Genomic DNA, 22,633 nt, shown 5'->3' on the forward strand with positions numbered 1-22,633 from the left:
GTCTAGAACACTGCAGTAATGTTGAGATGCCAGTAGGGAGAACTCTAGTCTAGAACACTGTAGTAATGTTGAGATGCCAGTAGGGAGAACTCTAGTCTAGAACACTGTAGTAATGTTGAGATGCCAGTAGGGAGAACTCTAGTCTAGAACACTGTAGTAATGTTGAGATGCCAGTAGGGGGAACTCTAGTCTAGAACACTGCAGTAATGTTGAGATGCCAGTAGGGAGAACTCTAGTCTAGAACACTGCAGTAATGTTGAGATGCCAGTAGGGAGAACTCTAGTCTAGAAAACTGGAACCTTCAGTACCACTTTGACACAGCTGATGAGGAGTGATGGACAGGGGTGTTTAAATGGAATGGGTTCTAATTGAATGACATCATGGAACTTTGACCTGTATATACAGAACTCAGAAGGGCAAGGCAACACAATAAATTGTTAACGTTATAAATAGTATAGTGAACACATTGTTTACATGTGTAACGAACACGATGGGAGACAGAGAGCTGGTTTCAAGCGCAAGGCGCAGCAGGTGTTTCTTTAAAGGACCACAGGAGGTCATAAACAGGGGGTCCAAAATGGCACCGAGACCAACACCAGAGAACATCAGATCACCTAGAACACCCAGACCAACACCAGAGAACATCACATCACTTAGAACACCCAGACCAAAAAGGCAACAGTACAGGCAGGGAAAAGGCTAGTAACGTAGTCTGGGAGAACAGGCAAGAGGTTGATAACAGGAAATCCGATAGGCTAAGTTACATGCATTGAATAGGCAAAAGGCGTTGTTAGTGAGGAAGGCAAAAACTATCATACACAGGAGGACTAAATACGGGAAAGAAGTGTGTCACAAAACAAACAATACCTCACAATGATGGGGTAATCATAACAACATACAGGAACTCAAGTCCTTCTGTTCACCTGACTTAGAATTCCTCACAATCAAATCGACCGCATTATCTACCAAGGGAATTCATTTAGATTAAAATCACAGCCGTATATATTCCCCCCTAAGCAGACACATCGAAGGCTCTGAACGAACTTTATTTGACTCGATGTAAACTGGAAACCACATATCCTGAGGCTGCATTCATTGTAGCTGGGGATTTTAACAAGGCTAATCTGAAAACAAGACTCCCTAATTTCTATCAGCATATCGATTGCGCAACCAGGGCTGGAAAAACTCTGGATCATTGTTATTCTAACTACAGCGACGCATATAAGGGCCTCCCCCGCCCTCCTTTCGGAAAAGCTGACCACGACTCCATTTTGTTGCTTCCAGCCTACAGACAGAAACTAAAACAAGAAGCTCCCGCGCTCAGGTCTGTTCAACGCTGGTCCGACCAATCTGATTCCACGCTTCAAGACTGCTTAAAGTACGTGGATTGGGATATGTTCCGCATTGCGTCCAACAACAATATTGACGAATACGCTGATTCGGTGAACGAGTTCATTAGAAAGTGCATCGGCGATGTCGTACCCACAGCAACTATTAAAACATTCCCAAACCAGAAACCGTGGATTGATGGCAGCATTCGCGCGAAACTGAAAGCGCGAACCACTGCTTTTAACCAGGGCAAGGTGACCGGAAACATGACCGAATACAAACAGTGTAGCTATTCCCTCCGCAAGGCAATCAAACAAGCTAAGCATCAGTATAGAGACAAAGTAGAGTTGCAATTCAACGGCTCAGACACAAGAGGTATGTGGCAGGGTCTACAGTCAATCACGGATTACAAAAAGAAAACCAGCCCCGTCGCGGACCAGGATGTCTTGCTCCCAGACAGACTAAATAACTTCTTTGCTCGCTTTGAGGACAATACAGTGCCACTGACACGGCCCGCTACAAAAACCTGCGGACACTCCTTGAGTAAAACATTTAAACGTGTTAACCCTCGCAAGGCTGCAGGCCCAGACGGCATCCCCAGCCACGTCCTCAGAGCATGCGCAGACCAGTTGGCTGGTGTGTTTACGGACATATTCAATCAATCCTTATCCCAGTCTGCTGTTCCCACATGCTTCAAGAGGGCCACCATTGTTCCTGTTCCCAAGAAAGCTAAGGTAACTGAGCTAAACGACTACCGCCCCGTAGCACTCAGTTCCGTCATCATGAATTGCTTTGAGAGACTAGTCAAGGACCATATCACCTCCACCCTACCTGACACCCTAGACCCACTCCAATTTGCTTACCGCCCCAATAGGTCCACAGACGACGCAATCGCAACCACACTGCCCTAACCCATCTGGACAAGAGGAATACCTATGTGAGAATGCTGTTCATCGACTACAGCTCAGCATTTAACACCATAGTACCCTCTAAACTCGTCATCAAGCTCGAGACCCTGGGTCTCGACCCCGCCCTGTGCAACTGGGTACTGGACTTCCTGACGGGCCGCCCCCAGGTGGTGAGAGTAGGTAACAACATCTCCACCCCGCTGATCCTCAACACTGGGGCCCCACAAGGGTATGTTCTCAGTCCTCTCCTGTACTCCCTGTTCACCCACGACTGCGTGGCCATGCACGCCTCCAACTCAATCATCAAGTTTGCGGACGACACTACAGTGGTAGGTTTAATTACCAACAACGACGAGACGGCCTACAGGGAGGAGGTGAGGGCCCTCGGAGTGTGGTGTCAGGAAAATAACCTCACACTCAACATCAACAAAACAAAGGAGATGATTGTGGACTTCAGGAAACAGCAGAGGGAGCACCACCCTATCCACATCGACGGGACAGTAGTGGAGAGGGTAGTAAGTTTTATGTTCCTCGGCGTACACATCACGGACAAACTGAATTGGTCCACCCACACAGACAGCGTTGTGAAGAAGGCGCAGCAGCGCCTCTTCAACCTCAGGAGGCTGAAGAAATTCGGCTTGTCACCAAAAGCACTCATAAACTTCTACAGATGCACAATCGAGAGCATCCTGTCGGGCTGTATCACCGCCTGGTACGGCAACTGCTCCACCCACAACCGTAAGGCTCTCCAGAGGGTAGTGAGGTCTGCACAACGCATCACTCGGGGCAAACTACCTGCCCTCCAGGACACCTACACCACCCGATGTCACAGGAAGGCCATAAAGATCATCAAGGACAACAACCACCCGAGCCACTGCCTGTTCACCCCGCTATCATCCAGAAGGCGAGGTCAGTACAGGGGCATCAAAGCAGGGACCGAGAGACTGAAAAACAGCTTCTATCTCAAGGCCATCAGACTGTTAAACAGCCACCACTAACATCGAGTGGCTGCTGCCAACATACTGACTCAACTCCAGCTCACTTTAATAATGGAAATTGATGGAAATTGATCAAAAATGTATCACTAGCCACTTTAAACAATGCCACTTAATATAATGTATATGTATATACGGTACTCTATATCATCTACTGCATCTTGCCATCTTTATGTAATACATGTATCACTAGCCACTTTAACATATGCACTTTTATGTTTACATACCCTACATTACTCATCTCATATGTATATACTGTACTCGATACCATCTACTGCATCTTGCCTATGCCGTTCTGTACCATCACTCATTTATATATCTTTATGTACATATCCCTTTACACTTGTCTGTATAAGATAGTAGTTGTGGAATTGTTAGGTTAGATTACTCGTTGGTTATTACTGCATTGTCGGAACTAGAAGCACAAGTATTTCGCTACACTCGCATTAACATCTGCTAACCATGTGTATGTGACAAATGAAATTGGATTTGATTTGCAAAGAACTGAACTAAATAATGTGTGATAATGACATACAGGTTTGTGAACAGGTGATCAGAATTCAGGTGATTGGGATCTGGAGAGTGAGCTGCGTTCAGGGGATCAATGTGTTTGAGAGTGTGAGCTGGAAAGTGTGTGAGCTGCAGTCTTTTTCACAATGTCTGTTGAAATACAGACACAGCCCTTTTCTGACGTACTGGTCTGGTCATGATGCATGTTAATGTCTTAAAGAGGAAGGAAAAGGACAGTTCTGATTCAGCTACATGTGTTCTGACGACTTTATAATGTGTCAACACTTACTTCTTGTTTTCACCTCTCCCCTTTACTTCACTCTGCAAGTACGCTTGACAATATCTTGAATTATCGTTTTTGGTTATTTGTTTTTAGTCATTAGTCATATACATATACTATCATTTTACTTCTTGTTATGTTTTGAGCTGTGTTTTGGTTGTTACATCAGGGCCAGTATTCATAAAGTGTCTCCCCCGGCATGGGTGAGTGTGTGTGTGTGTGTGTGTGTGTGTGTGTGTGTGTGTGTGTGTGTGTGTGTGTGTGTGTGTGTGTGTGTGTGTGTGTGTGTGTGTGTGTGTGTGTGTGTGTGTGTGTGTGTGTGTGTGTGTGTGTGTGTGTGTGTGTGTGTGTGTGTGTGTGTGTGTGTGTGTGTGTGTGTGTGTGTGTGTGTGTGTGTGTGTGTGAATGACGCAGTGGATTTAGCTGAGGGCCCTTCAGGACCAGACTGATAGGGAGTAGGGTTGACATCTATACTGTGTAGGATGTGTGTTTTAACTTTTCTACATCCATAACAACCAGCTCTCTAGACTTTGATACAGACTCCATGGGACTTATGGGCCTTCAATACAGATGGTGTCTGTGTGTGTGTGTGTGTGTGTGTGTGTGTGTGTGTGTGTGTGTGTGTGTGTGTGTGTGTGTGTGTGTGTGTGTGTGTGTGTGTGTGTGTGTGTGTGTGTGTGTGTGTGTGTGTGTGTGTGTGTGTGTGTGTGTGTGTGTGTGTGTGTGTGTGTGTGTGTGTGTGTGAGAGAGTCACTGGCTGTTTATCCTCACAGCTTGGGGATAGGAGCTATCATTGAACCTGGTGGTCAGTCTTTAGGCTGCTGTACAGCTTGACGGACCGTAGAGGATTGAACATTTATCCTCCTATATTTGGGGTTCTGAGAATAAAACAGATTCACAACAATCAATGTAGAAATATGTGTTTACAGTACTACAAATCTGTTCAATAAGTGATTGTTGTTGATGATGATGTATGGAGTTATTCACTAGCTATAGAGTGAGTTGTTGTTTATGTTTCTAAGACTGCAGGGTGGGAGACGCAACAATGGCTTTGAGAAAAGCAGGAAGTGTGTTGGTGGTATTTCTCTGGTCTGTAGCAGGTATGGTCCCTTTCATAACTGTTTTATTTGCCCTGTTTTTCAATTTACAGACATTTCTAACAGGTCAAGAGTCATAATGTTATTCTGTTATGTTTGGCGTATCTATTTCACTTTATATAGTTGTCTTTCACTCCTCATTGAGAGATGCTTATCTGTGGTTTCCATTCACACCCAGCTCAGCAACTACAGCAACAAAGTGTGGACAAACCCTACTGTTAGTGAGAGCCATTGACTAATTTTCATTTAATAAATGTTGTGTTGTGTGACTGTGTTTCAGTGGTACTGGGTCAGGATGGCTGGAGTGTGACTTACACCCCTCAGAGTATCTGTGCCTTGAAGGGGTCAACAGTTGATCTGACCTGCTCTTACACATATCCCAGTGGTACAGTCACAAAAACCCTCTGGTTCACTGAATTGGGGACTGGTGTAGAACCTGAATATCTAGGTCAGGACCCAGAGTATGCAGGTCGTCTGGAGTATCATTGGGATAAGGAGAAAGACTGTACCCTGAGAATCACAGACCTGAGAGAGAGAGACTCAGCTACGTACAGGTTCAGATTATTAACAGATCAGGAAGGAGGGACATATACTGGCAGTCCTGGAGTCACTCTGTCTGTCACAGGTAGAGTAAAAAATTGTTTTTCTGTTCAATTCCAATTAGTTCTGTTGTATGTATTATAATCTGTATAATATAGGATTTCTTCCATCTTTGTATTAGAGTGATAAGTCAGTGATAAAGGGATTTACAGTGATATTGTTTTTTCTCCAGGTCTTCAGGTGAAGGTGACTGGGGGACATCAGGATAAGACACTGACCTGTATCACCACCTGTACTCTGACTGACAACCCCACCTACATCTGGTACAAGAACGGACAACGTCTAAATAAGCCCACTTCCCGGCAATACTCTGTTAAAATGTATTATTCAGACAGTTACTCCTGTGCTGTAAAAGGCCATGAGGATCACCACTCTCCTGCAATGTGTGAGTATGAATGAAACTAGTATTGTATGTGGTATCATTTAAAACTAATAAGAATGGTATTACTTTCTCTATCAATATTCTTAACTACACTGCTCAAAAAAATAAAGGGAACACTTAAACAACACAATGTAACTCCAAGTCAATCACACTTCTGTGAAATCAAACTGTCCACTTAGGAAGCAACACTGATTGACAATAAATTTCACATGCTGTTGTGCAAATGGAATAGACAAAAGGTGGAAATTATAGGCAATTAGCAAGACACCCCCAATAAAGGAGTGATTCTGCAGGTGGTGACCACAGACCACTTCTCAGTTCCTATGCTTCCTGGCTGATGTTTTGGTCACTTTTGAATGCTGGCGGAGCTCTCACTCTAGTGGTAGCATGAGACGGAGTCTACAACCCACACAAGTGGCTCAGGTAGTGCAGCTCATCCAGGATGTCACATCAATGCGAGCTGTGGCAAGAAGGTTTGCTGTGTCTGTCAGCGTAGTGTCCAGAGCATGGAGGCGCTACCAGGAGACAGGCCAGTACATCAGGAGACGTGGAGGAGGCCGTAGGAGGGCAACAACCCAGCAGCAGGACCGCTACCTCCGCCTTTGTGCAAGGTGGAGCACTACCTGAGCCACTTGTGTGGGTTGTAGACTCCGTCTCATGCTACCACTAGAGTGAGAGCACCGCCAGCATTCAAAAGTGACCAAAACATCAGCCAGGAAGCATAGGAACTGAGAAGTGGTCTGTGGTCACCACCTGCAGAATCACTCCTTTATTGGGGCCTATAATTTCCACCTTTTGTCTAATCCATTTGCACAACAGCATGTGAAATTTATTGTCAATCAGTGTTGCTTCCTAAGTGGACAGTTTGATTTCACAGAAGTGTGATTGACTTGGAGTTACATTGTGTTGTTTAAGTGTTCCCTTTATTTTTTTGAGCAGTGTATATACACTGTAATGATAAACAGTTTTATAGATGTATGTCAATATACTGTATATATATTGTTTTATTCAAAATGAACCTGTCCAATACATCTAAAACATTTAGTCTCATTATCGTTTCAGGAATTGATCAGTTACATTATGTTTCAGGTGTTGTGGGTGAGAGCTGTATGAATGTGACTTACACCCATCAGAGTATCTGTGCTTTGAAAGGGTCAACAGTGGACATATCTTGCTTTTACACACATCCCAGTTGGCATAACGTCACAGAAGTATCCTGGTTCAACAAATGGGAGTCTGGTGTAACTAAAGACCTGAGACAGGACTCAGAGTATGCAGATCGTGTGGAATACCATCGACAAACAGAAAAGGACTACACCCTGAGAATCACAGACCTGAGAGAAAGTGTCTCAACTGAGTACAGATTCAGATTTACAACTGATAAGGCCAGATGGGGGTACAGCTTCCATGGAACAACTCTGTCTGTCACAGGTAATACTACACTCTATGATACAACTGTAAATAATATTGAATTACAGGAGAAAATAAATTGACCATCCTGTTAACACAGAGGTGTATGTGGTTTTATACATATTGTTTCAGGTCTGCAGGTGGAAGTGACTTCTGCTGCAGAGGGACAGACAACACTGACCTGTAGCACCACCTGTACTCTGACTGACAACCCCACCTACACCTGGTACAAGAACGGACAACGTCTTGATGAGCCCACTTCCCAACAATACTCTAGTAATACCCTAGTAGTGTTGGGTCATTCTGTGGACAGTTACTCCTGTACTGTAGAACACCATGAGGACCTCCACTCTCCTGCAGTGTGTGAGTATGAATTCATCTACTATTCTACTTAGAACGCATCAATCATTTAATATCAACGAGAAAGGTATTACTGCTTTATCTATCAATATTCATCATTACATAGAAATTACAGACAACGTCATAGATGTATGCATGTCTATAGTTAGAATGTTCAGTACCTCAAACACTTGAAGAATAGTTTAGTAGACACTCAAGTCCTAAAGTATCTCCTAATGTATTCTTGTTCATGTTTTGTGTAAGTGATAGTTTTAGATAGTTCTCTGACTTTAGATATAATTTATTTTTGACATGACGTCATTTGAGGTAGTATACTACAGTCCTGACCCTCTGACATATTCTCCTTTACTAGATGCTCCAAAGAACACCACAGTGTCAGTCAGTCCCTCTGGTGAAATAGTGGAGGGCAGTTCAGTGACTCTGACCTGCAGCAGTGATGCCAACCCACCTGTGGACAAATACACCTGGTACAAGAAGAACGTAACCTCACCAAAAGCATCGGAACAGAGATACAGCATCACTAACATCAGCTCTGAGGACAGAGGAGAATACTACTGTGAGGCTGAGAATAAATATGGACGTCTCAATTCTTCTTCTGTGTCTGTGGACGTTCAGTGTAAATTCACCTAACCTCATCTTTTAATCAGAGGATCACATTTAAATTCATATTTCAATAATAAGAAAAACACTATTTAATACACTATTGTTACATATTGTCCACCAGATGGCCCAAAGAACACCTCAGTGTCAGTCAGTCCCTCTGGTGAAATAGTGGAGGGCAGTTCAGTGACTCTGACCTGCAGCAGTGATGCCAACCCACCTGTGGACAAATACACCTGGTACAAGAAGAACGTAACCTCACCAAAAGCATCAGGACAGAGTTACAGCATCACTAACATCAGCTCCGAGGACAGAGGAGAATACTACTGTGAGGCCCAGAATGGAAGAGGATCTATGAACTCTACCACTCTGATGATCATTGTAGCAGGTAAAGTTTAATCTTTAATACCTCAATACAAAATTACTTTTCAAAATATATCTTAATAATTATACTTTGGATAATTACACTTCTGTTTATAACGACAGGTTTGCTTATAAAATCCCCAAGTATTAACAAGTATTACATTGATATTCTGTTTTATTATTATAATAATATTCAGTTCATTAGAACATGCTGTGTACTCATATCATCCATATTTTATTACAGGGAAACAGACCTCAGTTGTGACTGCAGCTGTAGGAATCATAGTGGTTGTTCTGGTTCTCATCCTCTGTCTCTCTGGACTCATGTGGTTCAGGTGAGTGTTTTTGTTGTTTATTTAGAAAATTCAATAATTAATTAATTCATTCATTCATTCAATTGTTTACAAAACAGGAAGAAAGCCTCCAAAATCTACCTCTGACACAAGAGACACAGCAGGCGATGGACTGGTGAGTCTGTTGGAATCAGAAGATGACTGTGATTAATGTTTATGCTTTGTGGAACATTTCCACTCCTCATGTTGTCTGTCCTCTCTCTCCATCAGGGAGACTCTAGTCCAGTGTATGACAACATCTCAAGCATGGTCATGACCTCTACTGCAGCACAGACAGCAGCCACCGTCGACCAGGATGATGTTCACTACGCCAGCGTCCACTTCTCTCGTTCCAAAAACCAGGAAGTGCCTCTGTACTCCACCGTCCAAGTGTCTCAGCCCCAGAAAGAGGATGAGGATGTCCAGTACGCTGCTCTGAAATTCAACCTCCCAGTGCTGCCACCAGGTGAGCATATTCTGCATTAAGGTCATTCATATGCTGCAGTTTATTGTAGGAGAGGTCATCAATAAGAAAAACAGTTGACCCTTTGTGACCACTATGAACCCAAACTATGAACCCAACAATGGACATCTCAGGACAATTACTATGACATGTCTATAATGAGGGAGTGATGTGATGATGGTTTTGAAGAACTGTTCTTCTGTTCCAAATGGAACCCTATTCCCTATTTAGTGCACTTCTTTAGACAGAGCCCTATAGGGTGGTAGTGCACTACTTTAGACAGAGCCCTATAGGGTGGTAGTGCACTACTTTAGACATAGCCCTATAGGGTGCCACCATTTGGGACGATGTCTTTGTTTCATTTCTGTTTCTCTCTTCAGCAGCACAAGCAGCTGAGGAGGACTCCTCTGTTCTCTACAGTACAGTCAACAAACCCAGAACCAAGAAGACCTGAACACAACAAACCCAGAACCAAGAAGACCTGAACACAACAAACCCAGAACCAAGAAGACCTGAACACAACAAACCCAGAACCAAGAAGACCTGAACACAACAAACCCAGAACCAAGAAGACCTGAACACAACAAACCAGAACCAAGAAGACCTGAACGCAACAAACCCAGAACCAAGAAGACCTGAACACAACAAACCAGAACCAAGAAGACCTGAACACAACAAACCCAGAAAGAAGAAGACCTGAACACAACAAACCCAGAAAGAAGAAGACCTGAACACAACACGTTTGACAAAAACCTTGTATATCTGGACCTGTATATTTAAACTAAGTGACAGAAGGCCTGTGGAGGTGTGGAATATTGACCATAATAAACTGGGTGGTTTGAGCCTTGAATGCTGATTAGCTGAAAGGCGTGATATATCAGACCGTATACCATGGGCATTAAAATGTGAATTTACTGGTCTAAGTACATTGGTAACCAGTTTAAAATAAGGCACATCTGGGTGTGTTGTATGTGGCCAATATACCACGGCTAAGGTCTGCATCCAAGCACTTCGCGTTGCGTTGTGCGTAAGAACAGCCCTTAGCCCTAGTGTTTTTGCCATATACCACACCTCCTCTGGCCTTATTGCTTGAGTTTATCATGGCATTTAAATTGGTTAACAACATAAATAGAACAGTAAACAATTATTTTTACGTCATACCCGTGGTATATTGTCTGATATACAGTATAGACTTCTGAAATTCTGTTTCAGCCAATCAGCATCCAGGACCCAAACTACCCAGTTTATAATAGTATATAATAATATATGCCATCTAATAGACACTTTTATCCAAATTCACTGTCATTACAGTCATGTTTGAATACATTTTTTGTATGGGAAGTCCCAGAAGGAATTGAACCAATGCGTCATGCTGTACCAATGGAGCCACAGGACTACTGTATTCACACTTAGAGTAGGAGTTCTGATCTAGGGTCAGTTATGACTTTGAAACAATGATGAATAAGAAAAGGACCTTAACGTTTTGAAAATATTTTTTTAAGTTGAAAAATATTGTATTTCTGACTTAGGCAACCTTGAGTTCCAGTTATATGTTACAGTGCATTCGGAAAGTATTCAGACCCCTTGACTTTTTCCACATTTTGTGATGTTTCAAACTTATTCTCAAATTGATGAAATTGTTTTCTTTCCTCATCAATCTACACACAAAACCCAATAATGATAAAGCAAAAAAGGGTTTTAGAAATTTTGCAAATGTATAAAAACAAAAAACTGCAATATCAAATTTACATAATTATTCAGACCCTTTAATCAGTACTTTGTCGAAGCACCTTTTGTAGCGATTACAGCCTCGAGTCTTCTTGGGTGTGACGCTACAAGCTTGGCTTGGCTTGAGTTTCTCCCATTCTTATCTGCAGATTCTCTCAAGCTTGGTCACGTTGGATGGGGAGAGTCGCTGCACACATATTTTCAGGTCTCTCCAGAGATGTCGGGCTCTGGCTGGGCCACTCAAGGACATTCAGAGATTTCTCCCGAAAGCCACTCCTGCGTTGTCTTGGCTGTGTGCTTAGGGTCCTTGTCCTATTGGAAGGTTGAACCTTCGCCCCAGTCTGAGGTCCTGAGCCCTTTGGAGCTGTTTTTTATCAATGATCTCCGTTCATCTTCTCCGTTCATCTTTCCATCGATCCTGGCTAGTCTCCCAGTCCCTGTCGCTGAAAAACATCCCCACGGCATGAAGCTGCCGCTGCCATGCATCACCTTTGGGATGGTGCCAGGTTTCCTCCAGACGTGCTGCTTGGCATTCAGGCCAAAGAGTTCAATCTTGGTTTCATCAGACCAGATAATCTTGTTTCTCATGGTCTGCGAGTCTTTACGTGCCTTTTGGCAAACTCCAAGCAGGCTTTCATGTGCCATTTACTGAGGAGTGGATTCCGTCTGGCCACTCTACCATAAAGGCCTGATTGGTGGAGTGCAGCATAGATGGCTGTCCTTCTGGAAGGCTCTCCCATTTCCAAAGAGGAACTCTAGAGCTCTGTCAGAGTGACCATCGGGTTCTTGGTCACCTCGCTGACCAAGGCTCTTCTCCCCCGATTGATCGGTTTGACCAGGGGCCAGCTCTAGGAAGAGTCTTGGTGGTTCCAATCTTCTTCTATTTAAGAATTATGGAGGCCACTGTGTTCTTGGACCTTCAAAAATGCAGAAATGTTTGTTTTTGGTACCCTTCCCCAGATCTGTGCCTCAGCACAATTCTGTCTCTGATTCTAGAGACAATTCCTTCGACCTCATGATTTTTGCTCTGACAGGCACTGTCAACTGTGGGACCTTATATAGATAGGTGTGTGCTTTACCAAATCATGTCCAGTCAGTTGAATTTACCACAGGTGGACTCCAATCAAGTTGAAGCATATAAAGGATGATTAATAGAAACAGGATGCAGCTGAGTTCAATTTCGAATCTCAAAGCAAAAGGTCTGAAAACTTATCTAAATAAGATATTTCTGTTTTTTATTTTTAATACATTTGCAGACCTTTCTAAAAACCTGTTTTTGTTTTGTCATTATGGGAATAGTGGTATATTTGTATTTAATCTATTTTAGAATAAGGCTGTAACGTAACAACATTTGAAAAAAGTTAAGGGGTCTGAATACTTTCCCAATGCAGTTTATATAATTATATATATTTTATGTGTTTCTGAAACAATCATCAAACTTGGGAGACTTTTGCCTCAACGTCCAGGAAAGAGTTCTGCTTGATGCAACGTTTCTTAATGCTTTAATCAAATGTTTGTTTTTTTAAACTGTGTTGTGACATTTTTTTAAATATACTTTTAAGAATAAACTTCATTGTCATTGTTGTTACCTTGTTATAACAGTGGAGAGAAAATGGAAAGCTTTCAAAATCACAACTCTTGTACTTTACAGTACATACAGTAACTACAAATAAGACATTTACATTAGTTTGTATAGCAATAGTGGTTTATTCACCTTCATCATCATCATCATGTCTGTACAAAATATACACAGACACTTTCAGAAGGAGAAATGTCCAGCACCTAGACACACAACCAGTTACATTCAATATTATTCATTGTCATTTTGAAAACACACAGACACAATATGACATAACATGGATGTTTGGAGTGTGGAGGGTAATTCAGTCAGCGAGGGCATTCCATTCCAGAACACTGAGAGATGGAACATTCTGGAATGTTGATGATTGACAATAATACATCTCACAGTTAACAACTTCAGACAGTGAGATTATTGCCTGATATAAGAATGACAGTCCACCATTTTGTCCAACTAAAGTTAGAGAATAGATTACATCATTGTTTAGTGAGAATGTGATGTCATATAGAATGAGTGCTATGGTCTCCAACATGGCGTGGCTCTTGACCCCCTAACTGTTGACCGACCTTCCCAGGTAGGTTCTCTCTCTTTGGGGACAGAGAGGGCCTAGGAGTGGAGGGGAGAGTGGAGATCCCTTTTACGTCCCTGACAGCACCACTAAGTGTTTTGGGATAGAGCTTGGGGCAAGGTCGGTGAGGGGTAAATATGTGTGTCCCTTCTGTTAGGCCACACCCACAGGAAGTGTCACTAAATGACATTGTCGAACAGATGCATGGACCGCATGATGTTCTAATCCTGGACGGGAGGCAGGAAGGGACAAAAAGCACAAAGGATAAGAAGCAGTTGGAGAGAAGGTTTAATAGAATAACAGAAGCAGGTCCTTGAAGTAACTGTCCAATGAAAATCACTCTTTTAAAACCTGATATTAAAGTACATATTATACACTATATACTGTATGTATACACACATTAAAATATCCTGTTATCCATATATAGTCTAATGTAGCCTGTTATCCATACATAGTCTAATATAGCCTGTTATCCATATATAGTCTAATATAGCATGTTATACATATATAGTCTAATGTAACCTGTTATCCATACATAGTCTAATATAGCCTGTTATCCATATATAGTCTAATGTAGCCTGTTATCCATATATAGTCTAATATAGCCTGTTATCCATATATAGTCTAATATAGCCTGTTATCCATATATAGTCTAATGTAGCCTGTTATCCATACATAGTCTAAAATATCCTGTTATCCATATATAGTCTAATGTAGCCTGTTATCCATACATAGTCTAATATAGCCTGTTATCCATATATAGTCTAATATAGCCTGTTATCCATATATAGTCTAATGTAGCCTGTTATCAATATATAGTCTAATGTAGCCTGTTATCCATATATAGTCTAATGTAGCCTGATATCCATATATAGTCTAATGTAGCCTGTTATCTATACATATTCTAATGTAGCCTGTTATCCATATATAGTCTAATGTAGCCTGTTATACATATATAGTCTAATGTAGCCTGTTATCCATATATAGTCTAATGTAGCCTGTTATCCATATATAGTCTAATGTAGCCTGTTATACATATATAGTCTAATGTAGCCTGTTATCCATATATAGTCTAATGTAGCCTGTTATCCATATATAGTCTAATGTAGCCTGTTATACATATATAGTCTAATGTAGCCTGTTATCCATATATAGTCTAATGTAGCCTGTTATCCATATATAGTCTAATGTAGCCTGTTATCCATATATAGTCTAATGTAGCCTGTTATCCATATATAGTCTAATGTAGCCTGTTATCTATATATAGTCTAATGTAGCCTGTTATCCATATATAGTCTAATGTAGCCTGTTATCCATATATAGTCTAATGTAGCCTGTTATCCATGCTCCTGATTGGTTTACTGATGATTTACTTTGTATTGCTGTCAGACATTATTCCATGTTATATTACGTAATACCGTATTGTTCAGTGTCATGATATTGCTTGTTAGATTATTTAAAAAATCATTATTACATATTTAGATACATTAAAGATTTTTACATTTGCAGTTTTTACAGTGTGGCTCAGTGTCAATACAGGATAAACATCATATCAGCATCATGTTGTAAATAATAAAAAATGGACAATAAAGACAATAAATACATTAATGAATTATTAATACACTGATTCATGACTATTTCCACTTTGATGTTGTTTCTTGTATTTCTGCCTATTGGACACATGATGGCGCCATTGAACCACGTAGCCAATTAGTGTCTAGGCTATAGGCTAGTCAGACCTACTACATTACTGTCAGGTGATAAACTGTCATAGATCAACACCAAGCACTGTTCATCACCACACACACACACACACACACACACACACACACACACACACACACACACACACACACACACACACACACACAGAGGCAGTGTTAAATGAGGTGTCATTTCAGGTGTCGAGTTCAGACCCTGTGAAGAGGAAGAGAGTCTCACTAACAGGTGACTTTAACACAATTGTCTCAGAATGATTATATCTATTCACTGAAATGACCCCAGTTTAACACTGTATGTGTGTGTTCTCCTCCAGAGAAGGGTATTCAGCTGTTTAAGTTCTCTGAGGCTCTCCACTGTAACCCCAAAGATCACAGATACACAACACCTTAAAGCTTGACCTCTAACCTATTACCCCAAACACCACAGGTACACAACATAAAATACCACTATACTCCCATCAAACACTCTCTCTCTTTCGCACTCTGTCACTCTCTCGCTCCCTCTCTTTCCATCTCTCCCATCTCTCTCTCTTTTCCTTTTCGCTCTCTCTCTTCCTTTTCGCTCTCTCTCTCTATCTCTCTCTATCTCTCTCTCTGTCTGTGTCTCTCTCTCTCTGTCTCTCTCTCTCTCTCTCGCTCTACAGGTGTTTGGAGAACTACTCCTCTGACTTATCAGATGACTTATCAGTCATCCGCCACCGCGGACAGATGCCCACCCAGACCCTCCCCTATAGGTTCAGGTTTTGCGGCCGGAGTCCGCACCTTGGGGGGGGGGGGGGTTACTCTCTCGTTCTGACCATAGTTCTTGTATTTTCTTTGTTTTAGTGTGGTCAGGGCGTGAGTTGGGTGGGTATGATCTATGTTTTCTGTTTCTATGTGGGGTTTCTCATTTGGCCTGATATGGTTCTCAATCAGAGGCAGGTGTTAGTCATTGTCTCTGATTGGGAACCATATTTAGGTAGCCTGTGTTCTATTGTGTTTTGTGGGTGGTTGTCTTCAGTCTTTGTGTGTCTGCACCAGATAGAACTGTTTCGTTTTTCACGTTTGTTGTTTTTCACGTTTGTTGTTTTTGTATTTGTAGTGTTCAGTTTTGGATTTATTAAAATAAGACTGCACTTTGGTCCTCTCCTTCTTCCACCGAAGAAAACCGTTACAGTCACTGAGATCTTCAGTAAGGCCATTCTACTGCCAATGTTTGTTTATGGAGATTGCTCAATTTTATACATCTGTCAGCAACGGGTGTGTTATAGACTATTCCACTAATCTGAAGGGATGTTCACATACTTTTGAATATATATTGTCCTGAGCTTTGTTATATATCCTAGATAGAGGACAGTCACTACAAAACCTTAGTTCTTAATATACATGTTTTCACTGTCTTTCTTTGCCATTTATGAAAGTGTTATTCAATGTGTTTATATGGGCTATAGCAGTAAAGGACAAAATCAATATTTTATCAAATCATTTTTAAGTATTACACTTTTTAACCTAAATGGGTACTATAATTCAAAATCAAATAGCTAAATGATCCATGGTATGACCACCTTAAAACAATTCCACATGTCAGCTAGTAGAACCCCCCAAACGGCTCAGACTTTTAGATGTTCAGAAACCCAGTGTCAGAGGGAGCAATGTCCAGCACCTAAACACACAAATCACATCAAATTGTATTAGTCACATGCTCCAAGTACAACATGTGTAGACCTTACTGTGAAATGGTTACTGACAAGCCCTTAACTAACAATGCAGTTGTTTTTATGTAAGAAAATAATAAAATAAAAATATTATAAAATTGCTACAAAAAAAAGATCACACAATAAAATAACAATATCGAAGCAGTAATAACCAATTACATAAAAGATTATTCATTGTCATTTAAAAAAACACGCATCATGCAGACACAATGGGACACAATAATCCCAGACAGACAGACAGACTTAGTTATATGCATGTCAGGGTTCACTTGGAGTCCATTGCTCTGAAGATCAGTGAGCTGAAGACATCTCTTTCACACAAGCACACACTGGAAACTCAGAGCAGCTTGCCTTGGCCTTGGCATAATGACAGCTCACTGTTGTCTGTTGTTTCTAGTTAGCTAATGTTGATAGCTAAATGTTAGCTTACTAGTTAGCTCACAAGCTAAGTATGGGGTCTTGCTATAATTCAGTGGCAGCGCATCGTATTGTTCACAATCCAGTCCATTCAGAGTAGTGTGATTCACAAAATTGCTTGCTTATCGCTGAATAACAGCAGCTTCATGTAGCTAACACGCTAGCTGAGCTCACTAGTTCACTCAATTCAAACGTCAGTTCAACATAAATCTGAATAACAGTATTTTTACGTGCATGCCTGGTTTATTCTATATACATTTTTGACATTTTCTTCCTTCTATTTTGTATATTTTCATCGGACTAATAGGGACATATGAAGCCTGGAAGCTGCAGTAATGTTGAGATGTCAGTAGGGAGAGCTCTAGTCTAGAACACTGGTACCAAAGATACTCCCCTTTCATTGGTTCTGGAACCTTCAGTACCAGCTGATGAAGAGTGACGGGAATCGGTCACATTTTGCCTCTTGTAAAACATGTGGGCCCACTACTCAAATAAAGAAATGGAACTTCACTATTCTGACTTCAGACCATTTTCTATTTAGATACAGTAACATCCCTTATGTGAAATGCTCTTCCTGCATGTTAACGGCCTGACTAGGCTACTTTTAAAATGTGTCAACCACAGAACTCACACTTAGGCTATGCCTGCTTCTACTAATACTTACAGTAGACTACTTCTTGTTTCCACGCAGTGACAGTACGTTGACTCACTGTTCAAGACCTCTCCCCTTCACTTCACTCTGTAAGTACACTGGACGATATCTTGGAATATAGTTTTAGTTATGAAGTTTTTAGCCATACATCACATGACTTACCTTATCTTTGTACTTGATGGTTTATTTTGAACTGTGTTTTGGTTGTTACATAAGGGCCTGTTTTCATAAAGTGTCTCAAACCGTATAATTATGATCTAAAAGGCTAAACTGATCCCAGATCAGCTCTCCTACTCTGATATACTTCGTGAATACTGACCCTTGACTGTGGTTTCATGTGTTTAGTTTTGTTCAGTTTATTCATTTACATGTTTAAAACATGATCAGTAGAGTTTGCCAGTAATACCCAGATCTCAATTCAATAGGGTCATGTTCACTGTCAAAGTATAACAGGGTCAAGTATAACTGTGTGTGTGTGTGTGTTATGTGTCTGTTTGTGTGTGTGAGGGTAAATGTATTTTGACATACTAATCTGATTGTGGGATATATAGTCACGACCAAAATTATTGCCACCCTTGACAAATACTGAGCTATATTGCGTTCTACAAAAGACAGGATGTACATTGTACATGTGGTTTCACATGTAAGACTTGTGCTAGCTATTTTAAGAGCTCTGAGTGCAATAGATTGTTGTGGAGACATTTTGAAAATGGTCCTAAAGAAAGAGTGATTGAGTTGATGTTTCATAAGAGGTTTAGGGGTAGTATTAACATGAGACACAGTGATGGTGGGTTGTGTTTAGGAGTAGTATTAACATGAGACACAGTGATGGTGGGCTGTGTTTAGGAGTAGTATTAACATGAGACACAGTGATGGTGGGTTGTGTTTAGGAGTAGTATTAACATGAGACACAGTGATGGTGGGCTGTGTTTAGGAGTAGTATTAACATGAGACACAGTGATGGTGGGTTGTGTTTAGGAGTAGTATTAACATGAGAAACAGTGATGGTGGGCTGTGTTTAGGAATAGAATTAACATGAGACACAATGATGGTGGGTTGTGTTTAGGAGTAGTATTAATATGAGACACAGTGATGGTGGGTTGTGTTTAGGAGTAGTATTAATATGAGACACAGTGATGGTGGGTTGTGTTTAGGAGTAGTATTAACATGAGACACAGTGATGGTGGGTTGTGTTTAGGAGTAGTATTAACATGAGACACAGTGATGGTGGGTTGTGTTTAGGAGTAGTATTAACATGAGACACAGTGATGGTGGGTTGTGTTTAGGAGTAGTATTAACATGAGACACAGTGATGGTGGGTTGTGTTTAGGAGTAGTATTAACATGAGACACAGTGATGGTGGGTTGTGTTTAGGAGTAGTATTAACATGAGACACAGTGATGGTGGGTTGTGTTTAGGAGTAGTATTAACATGAGACACAGTGATGGTGGGTTGTGTTTAGGAGTAGTATTAACATGAGACACAGTGATGGTGGGTTGTGTTTAGGAGTAGTATTAACATGAGACACAGTGATGGTGGGTTGTGTTTAGGAGTAGTATTAACATGAGACACAGTGATGGTGGGTTGTGTTTAGGAGTAGTATTAACATGAGACACAGTGATGGTGGGTTGTGTTTAGGAGTAGTATTAACATGAGACACAGTGATGGTGGGTTGTGTTTAGGAGTAGTATTAACATGAGACACCGTGATGGTGGGTTGTGTTTAGGAGTAGTATTAACATGAGACACAGTGATGGTGGGTTGTGTTTAGGAGTAGTATTAACATGAGACACAGTGATGGTGGGTTGTGTTTAGGAGTAGTATTAACATGAGACACAGTGATGGTGGGTTGTGTTTAGGAGTAGTATTAACATGAGACACAGTGATGGTGGGTTGTGTTTAGGAGTAGTATTAACATGAGACACAGTGATGGTGGGTTGTGTTTAGGAGTAGTATTAACATGAGACACAGTGATGGTGGGTTGTGTTTAGGAGTAGTATTAACATGAGACACAGTGATGGTGGGTTGTGTTTAGGAGTAGTATTAACATGAGACACAGTGATGGTGGGTTGTGTTTAGGAGTAGTATTAACATGAGACACAGTGATGGTGGGTGGTGTTTAGGAGTAGTATTAGCATGAGACACAGTGATGGTGGGTGGTGTTTAGGAGTAGTATTAACATGAGACACAGTGATGGTGGGTTGTGTTTAGGAGTAGTATTAACATGAGACACAGTGATGGTGGGTTGTGTTTAGGAGTAGTATTAACATGAGACACAGTGATGGTGGGTTGTGTTTAGGAGTAGTATTAACATGAGACACAGTGATGGTGGGATGTGTTTAGGAGTAGTATTAACATGAGACACAGTGATGGTGGGTTGTGTTTAGGAGTAGTATTAACATGAGACACAGTGATGGTGGGTTGTGTTTAGGAGTAGTATTAACATGAGACACAGTGATGGTGGGTTGTGTTTAGGAGTAGTATTAACATGAGACACAGTGATGGTGGGTTGTGTTTAGGAGTAGTATTAACATGAGACACAGTGATGGTGGGTTGTGTTTAGGAGTAGTATTAACATGAGACACAGTGATGGTGGGATGTGTTTAGGAGTAGTATTAACATGAGACAGTGATGGTGGGATGTGTTTAGGAGTAGTATTAACATGAGACACAGTGATGGTGGGATGTGTTTAGGAGTAGTATTAACATGAGACAGTGATGGTGGGTTGTGTTTAGGATTAGTATTAACATGAGACACAGTGATGGTGGGATGTGTTTAGGAGTAGTATTAACATGAGACACAGTGATGGTGGGTTGTGTTTAGGAGTAGTATTAACATGAGATACAGTGATGGTGGGTTGTGTTTAGGATTAGTATTAACATGAGACACAGTGAGAAACACTAGACTATACAAAACATGTTCCTCTGTAACTCAGTTGGTAGAACATGGCACCTGCAAAGTAATGAGTTCGGTTACCAGGACCACCCATATGTAAAATATATTGACACAGGACTGTATATTGATTTTTGATTGTTGAGTCGACTAAACTGCATAATTTATGGACAGCAGACTACTACAGTAGACTTCACGGTAAATACAGGAGGCTATGGTGATGTTCACTGGATTATCTGCTAGCTAAAGCTACTAAAAGTACTGTACAGCAGAGGAGGCTGGTGGGCGGAGATATAGGAGGATGGACTCATTGTATTGGCTGGAATGAATGGAACACTATCCATTAATTTTATTCCTATTACTGCCAAATGAATAAGGACATAATATGAGGACTAGAGGCTGCAGTGTTGAGATGCCAGTAGGTGGAGCTCTAGTCTAGAACACTGCAGTAATGTTGAGATGCCAGTAGGTGGAGCTCTAGTCTAGAACACTGCAGTAATGTTGAGATGCCAGTAGGTGGAGCTCTAGTCTAGAACACTGCAGTAATGTTGAGATGCCAGTAGGTGAAGCTCTAGTCTAGAACACTGCAGTAATGTTGAGATGCCAGTAGGTGGAGCTCTAGTCTAGAACACTGCAGTAATGTTGAGATGCCAGTAGGTGGAGCTCTAGTCTAGAACACTGCAGTAATGTTGAGATGCCAGTAGGGAGACCTCTAGTCTAGAACACTGCAGTAATGTTGAGATGCCAGTAGGTGGAGCTCTAGTCTAGAACACTGCAGTAATGTTGAGATGCCAGTAGGTGGAGCTCTAGTCTAGAACACTGAACCTTCAGTACCACTTTGATGCAGCTGATGAGGAGTGATGGGAACGGGTCATATTTATCCTCTTTATAAAATGTAGGTCCACTCCTCAAAGGAAGATATTCAACACTTTTCTGACATGCTGTTCATCCATGTCAATGTCTTAACGTCCTGAGTAGGCAACTTTTAAAATGTGTCAATCCCAGATCTCACACTGTTTCTCTGCACTGCCAGTAAGTGTTGTTGGTTTAGATGTTGTTGGTTTATCATCACCATCCTGTCATCCATAGACCTCTACAGCCTGAACCATATCAGAGATCTTTATATGGACATTAAACTGCACGTACTTCATTAGCACTTTATATTCACAAAATAGTGTATGAACAACATGCTACATTAGACTATATATGGATAACAGGCTACATTAGACTATATATAGATAACAGGCTACATTAGACTATATATGGATAACAGGCTACATTAGACTATATATGGATAACAGGCTACATTAGACTATATATGGATAGCAGGCTACATTAGACTATATATGGATAACAGGCTACATTAGACTATATATGGATAACAGGCTACATTAGACTATATATGGATAACAGGCTACATTAGACTATATATGGATAACAGGCTACATTAGACTATATATGGATAACAGGCTACATTAGACTATATATGGATAACAGGCTACATTAGACTATATTTGGATAACAGGCTACATTAGACTCTATATAGATAACAGGCTACATTAGACTATATATGGATAACAGGCTACATTAGACTATATATAGATAACAGGCTACATTAGACTAGATATGGATAACAGGCTACATTAGACTATATATGGATAGCAGGCTACATTAGACTATATATGGATAACAGGCTACATTAGACTATATATGGATAACAGGCTACATTAGACTATATATGGATAACAGGCTAC

The 22,633-nt window shown here is 41.1% G+C and overlaps 1 protein-coding gene and 1 long non-coding RNA gene across 2 annotated transcripts in view; one reads left to right on the forward strand and one right to left on the reverse strand.

The window, feature by feature from the left end:
* LOC139551900 (B-cell receptor CD22-like) overlaps nucleotides 1-9,173 on the forward strand; it is a 17,262-nt gene extending 8,089 nt beyond the window's left edge. The window contains exons 4-10 of the mRNA XM_071363241.1: nucleotides 5,400-5,504; nucleotides 5,892-5,982; nucleotides 7,294-7,458; nucleotides 7,612-7,874; nucleotides 8,224-8,487; nucleotides 8,596-8,859; nucleotides 9,079-9,173. Coding sequence (XP_071219342.1) covers nucleotides 5,400-5,504; nucleotides 5,892-5,982; nucleotides 7,294-7,458; nucleotides 7,612-7,874; nucleotides 8,224-8,487; nucleotides 8,596-8,859; nucleotides 9,079-9,173 — 1,247 coding nt within the window. The remainder of the gene's footprint in view (nucleotides 1-5,399; nucleotides 5,505-5,891; nucleotides 5,983-7,293; nucleotides 7,459-7,611; nucleotides 7,875-8,223; nucleotides 8,488-8,595; nucleotides 8,860-9,078) is intronic.
* LOC139568076 (uncharacterized) overlaps nucleotides 1-10,457 on the reverse strand; it is a 245,886-nt gene extending 235,429 nt beyond the window's left edge. Inside the window, exons 1-2 of the long non-coding RNA XR_011673507.1 lie at nucleotides 10,326-10,457; nucleotides 10,080-10,294 (exon numbers count right to left, since the gene is read on the reverse strand). This is a non-coding gene — a long non-coding RNA (uncharacterized lncRNA). The remainder of the gene's footprint in view (nucleotides 1-10,079; nucleotides 10,295-10,325) is intronic.
* Nucleotides 10,458-22,633: the final 12,176 nt, after the last annotated feature.

Source organism: Salvelinus alpinus, chromosome 2 (assembly GCF_045679555.1).
Source record: "Salvelinus alpinus chromosome 2, SLU_Salpinus.1, whole genome shotgun sequence".
In the NCBI taxonomy this organism is placed as follows: Eukaryota; Metazoa; Chordata; class Actinopteri; order Salmoniformes; family Salmonidae; genus Salvelinus; species Salvelinus alpinus.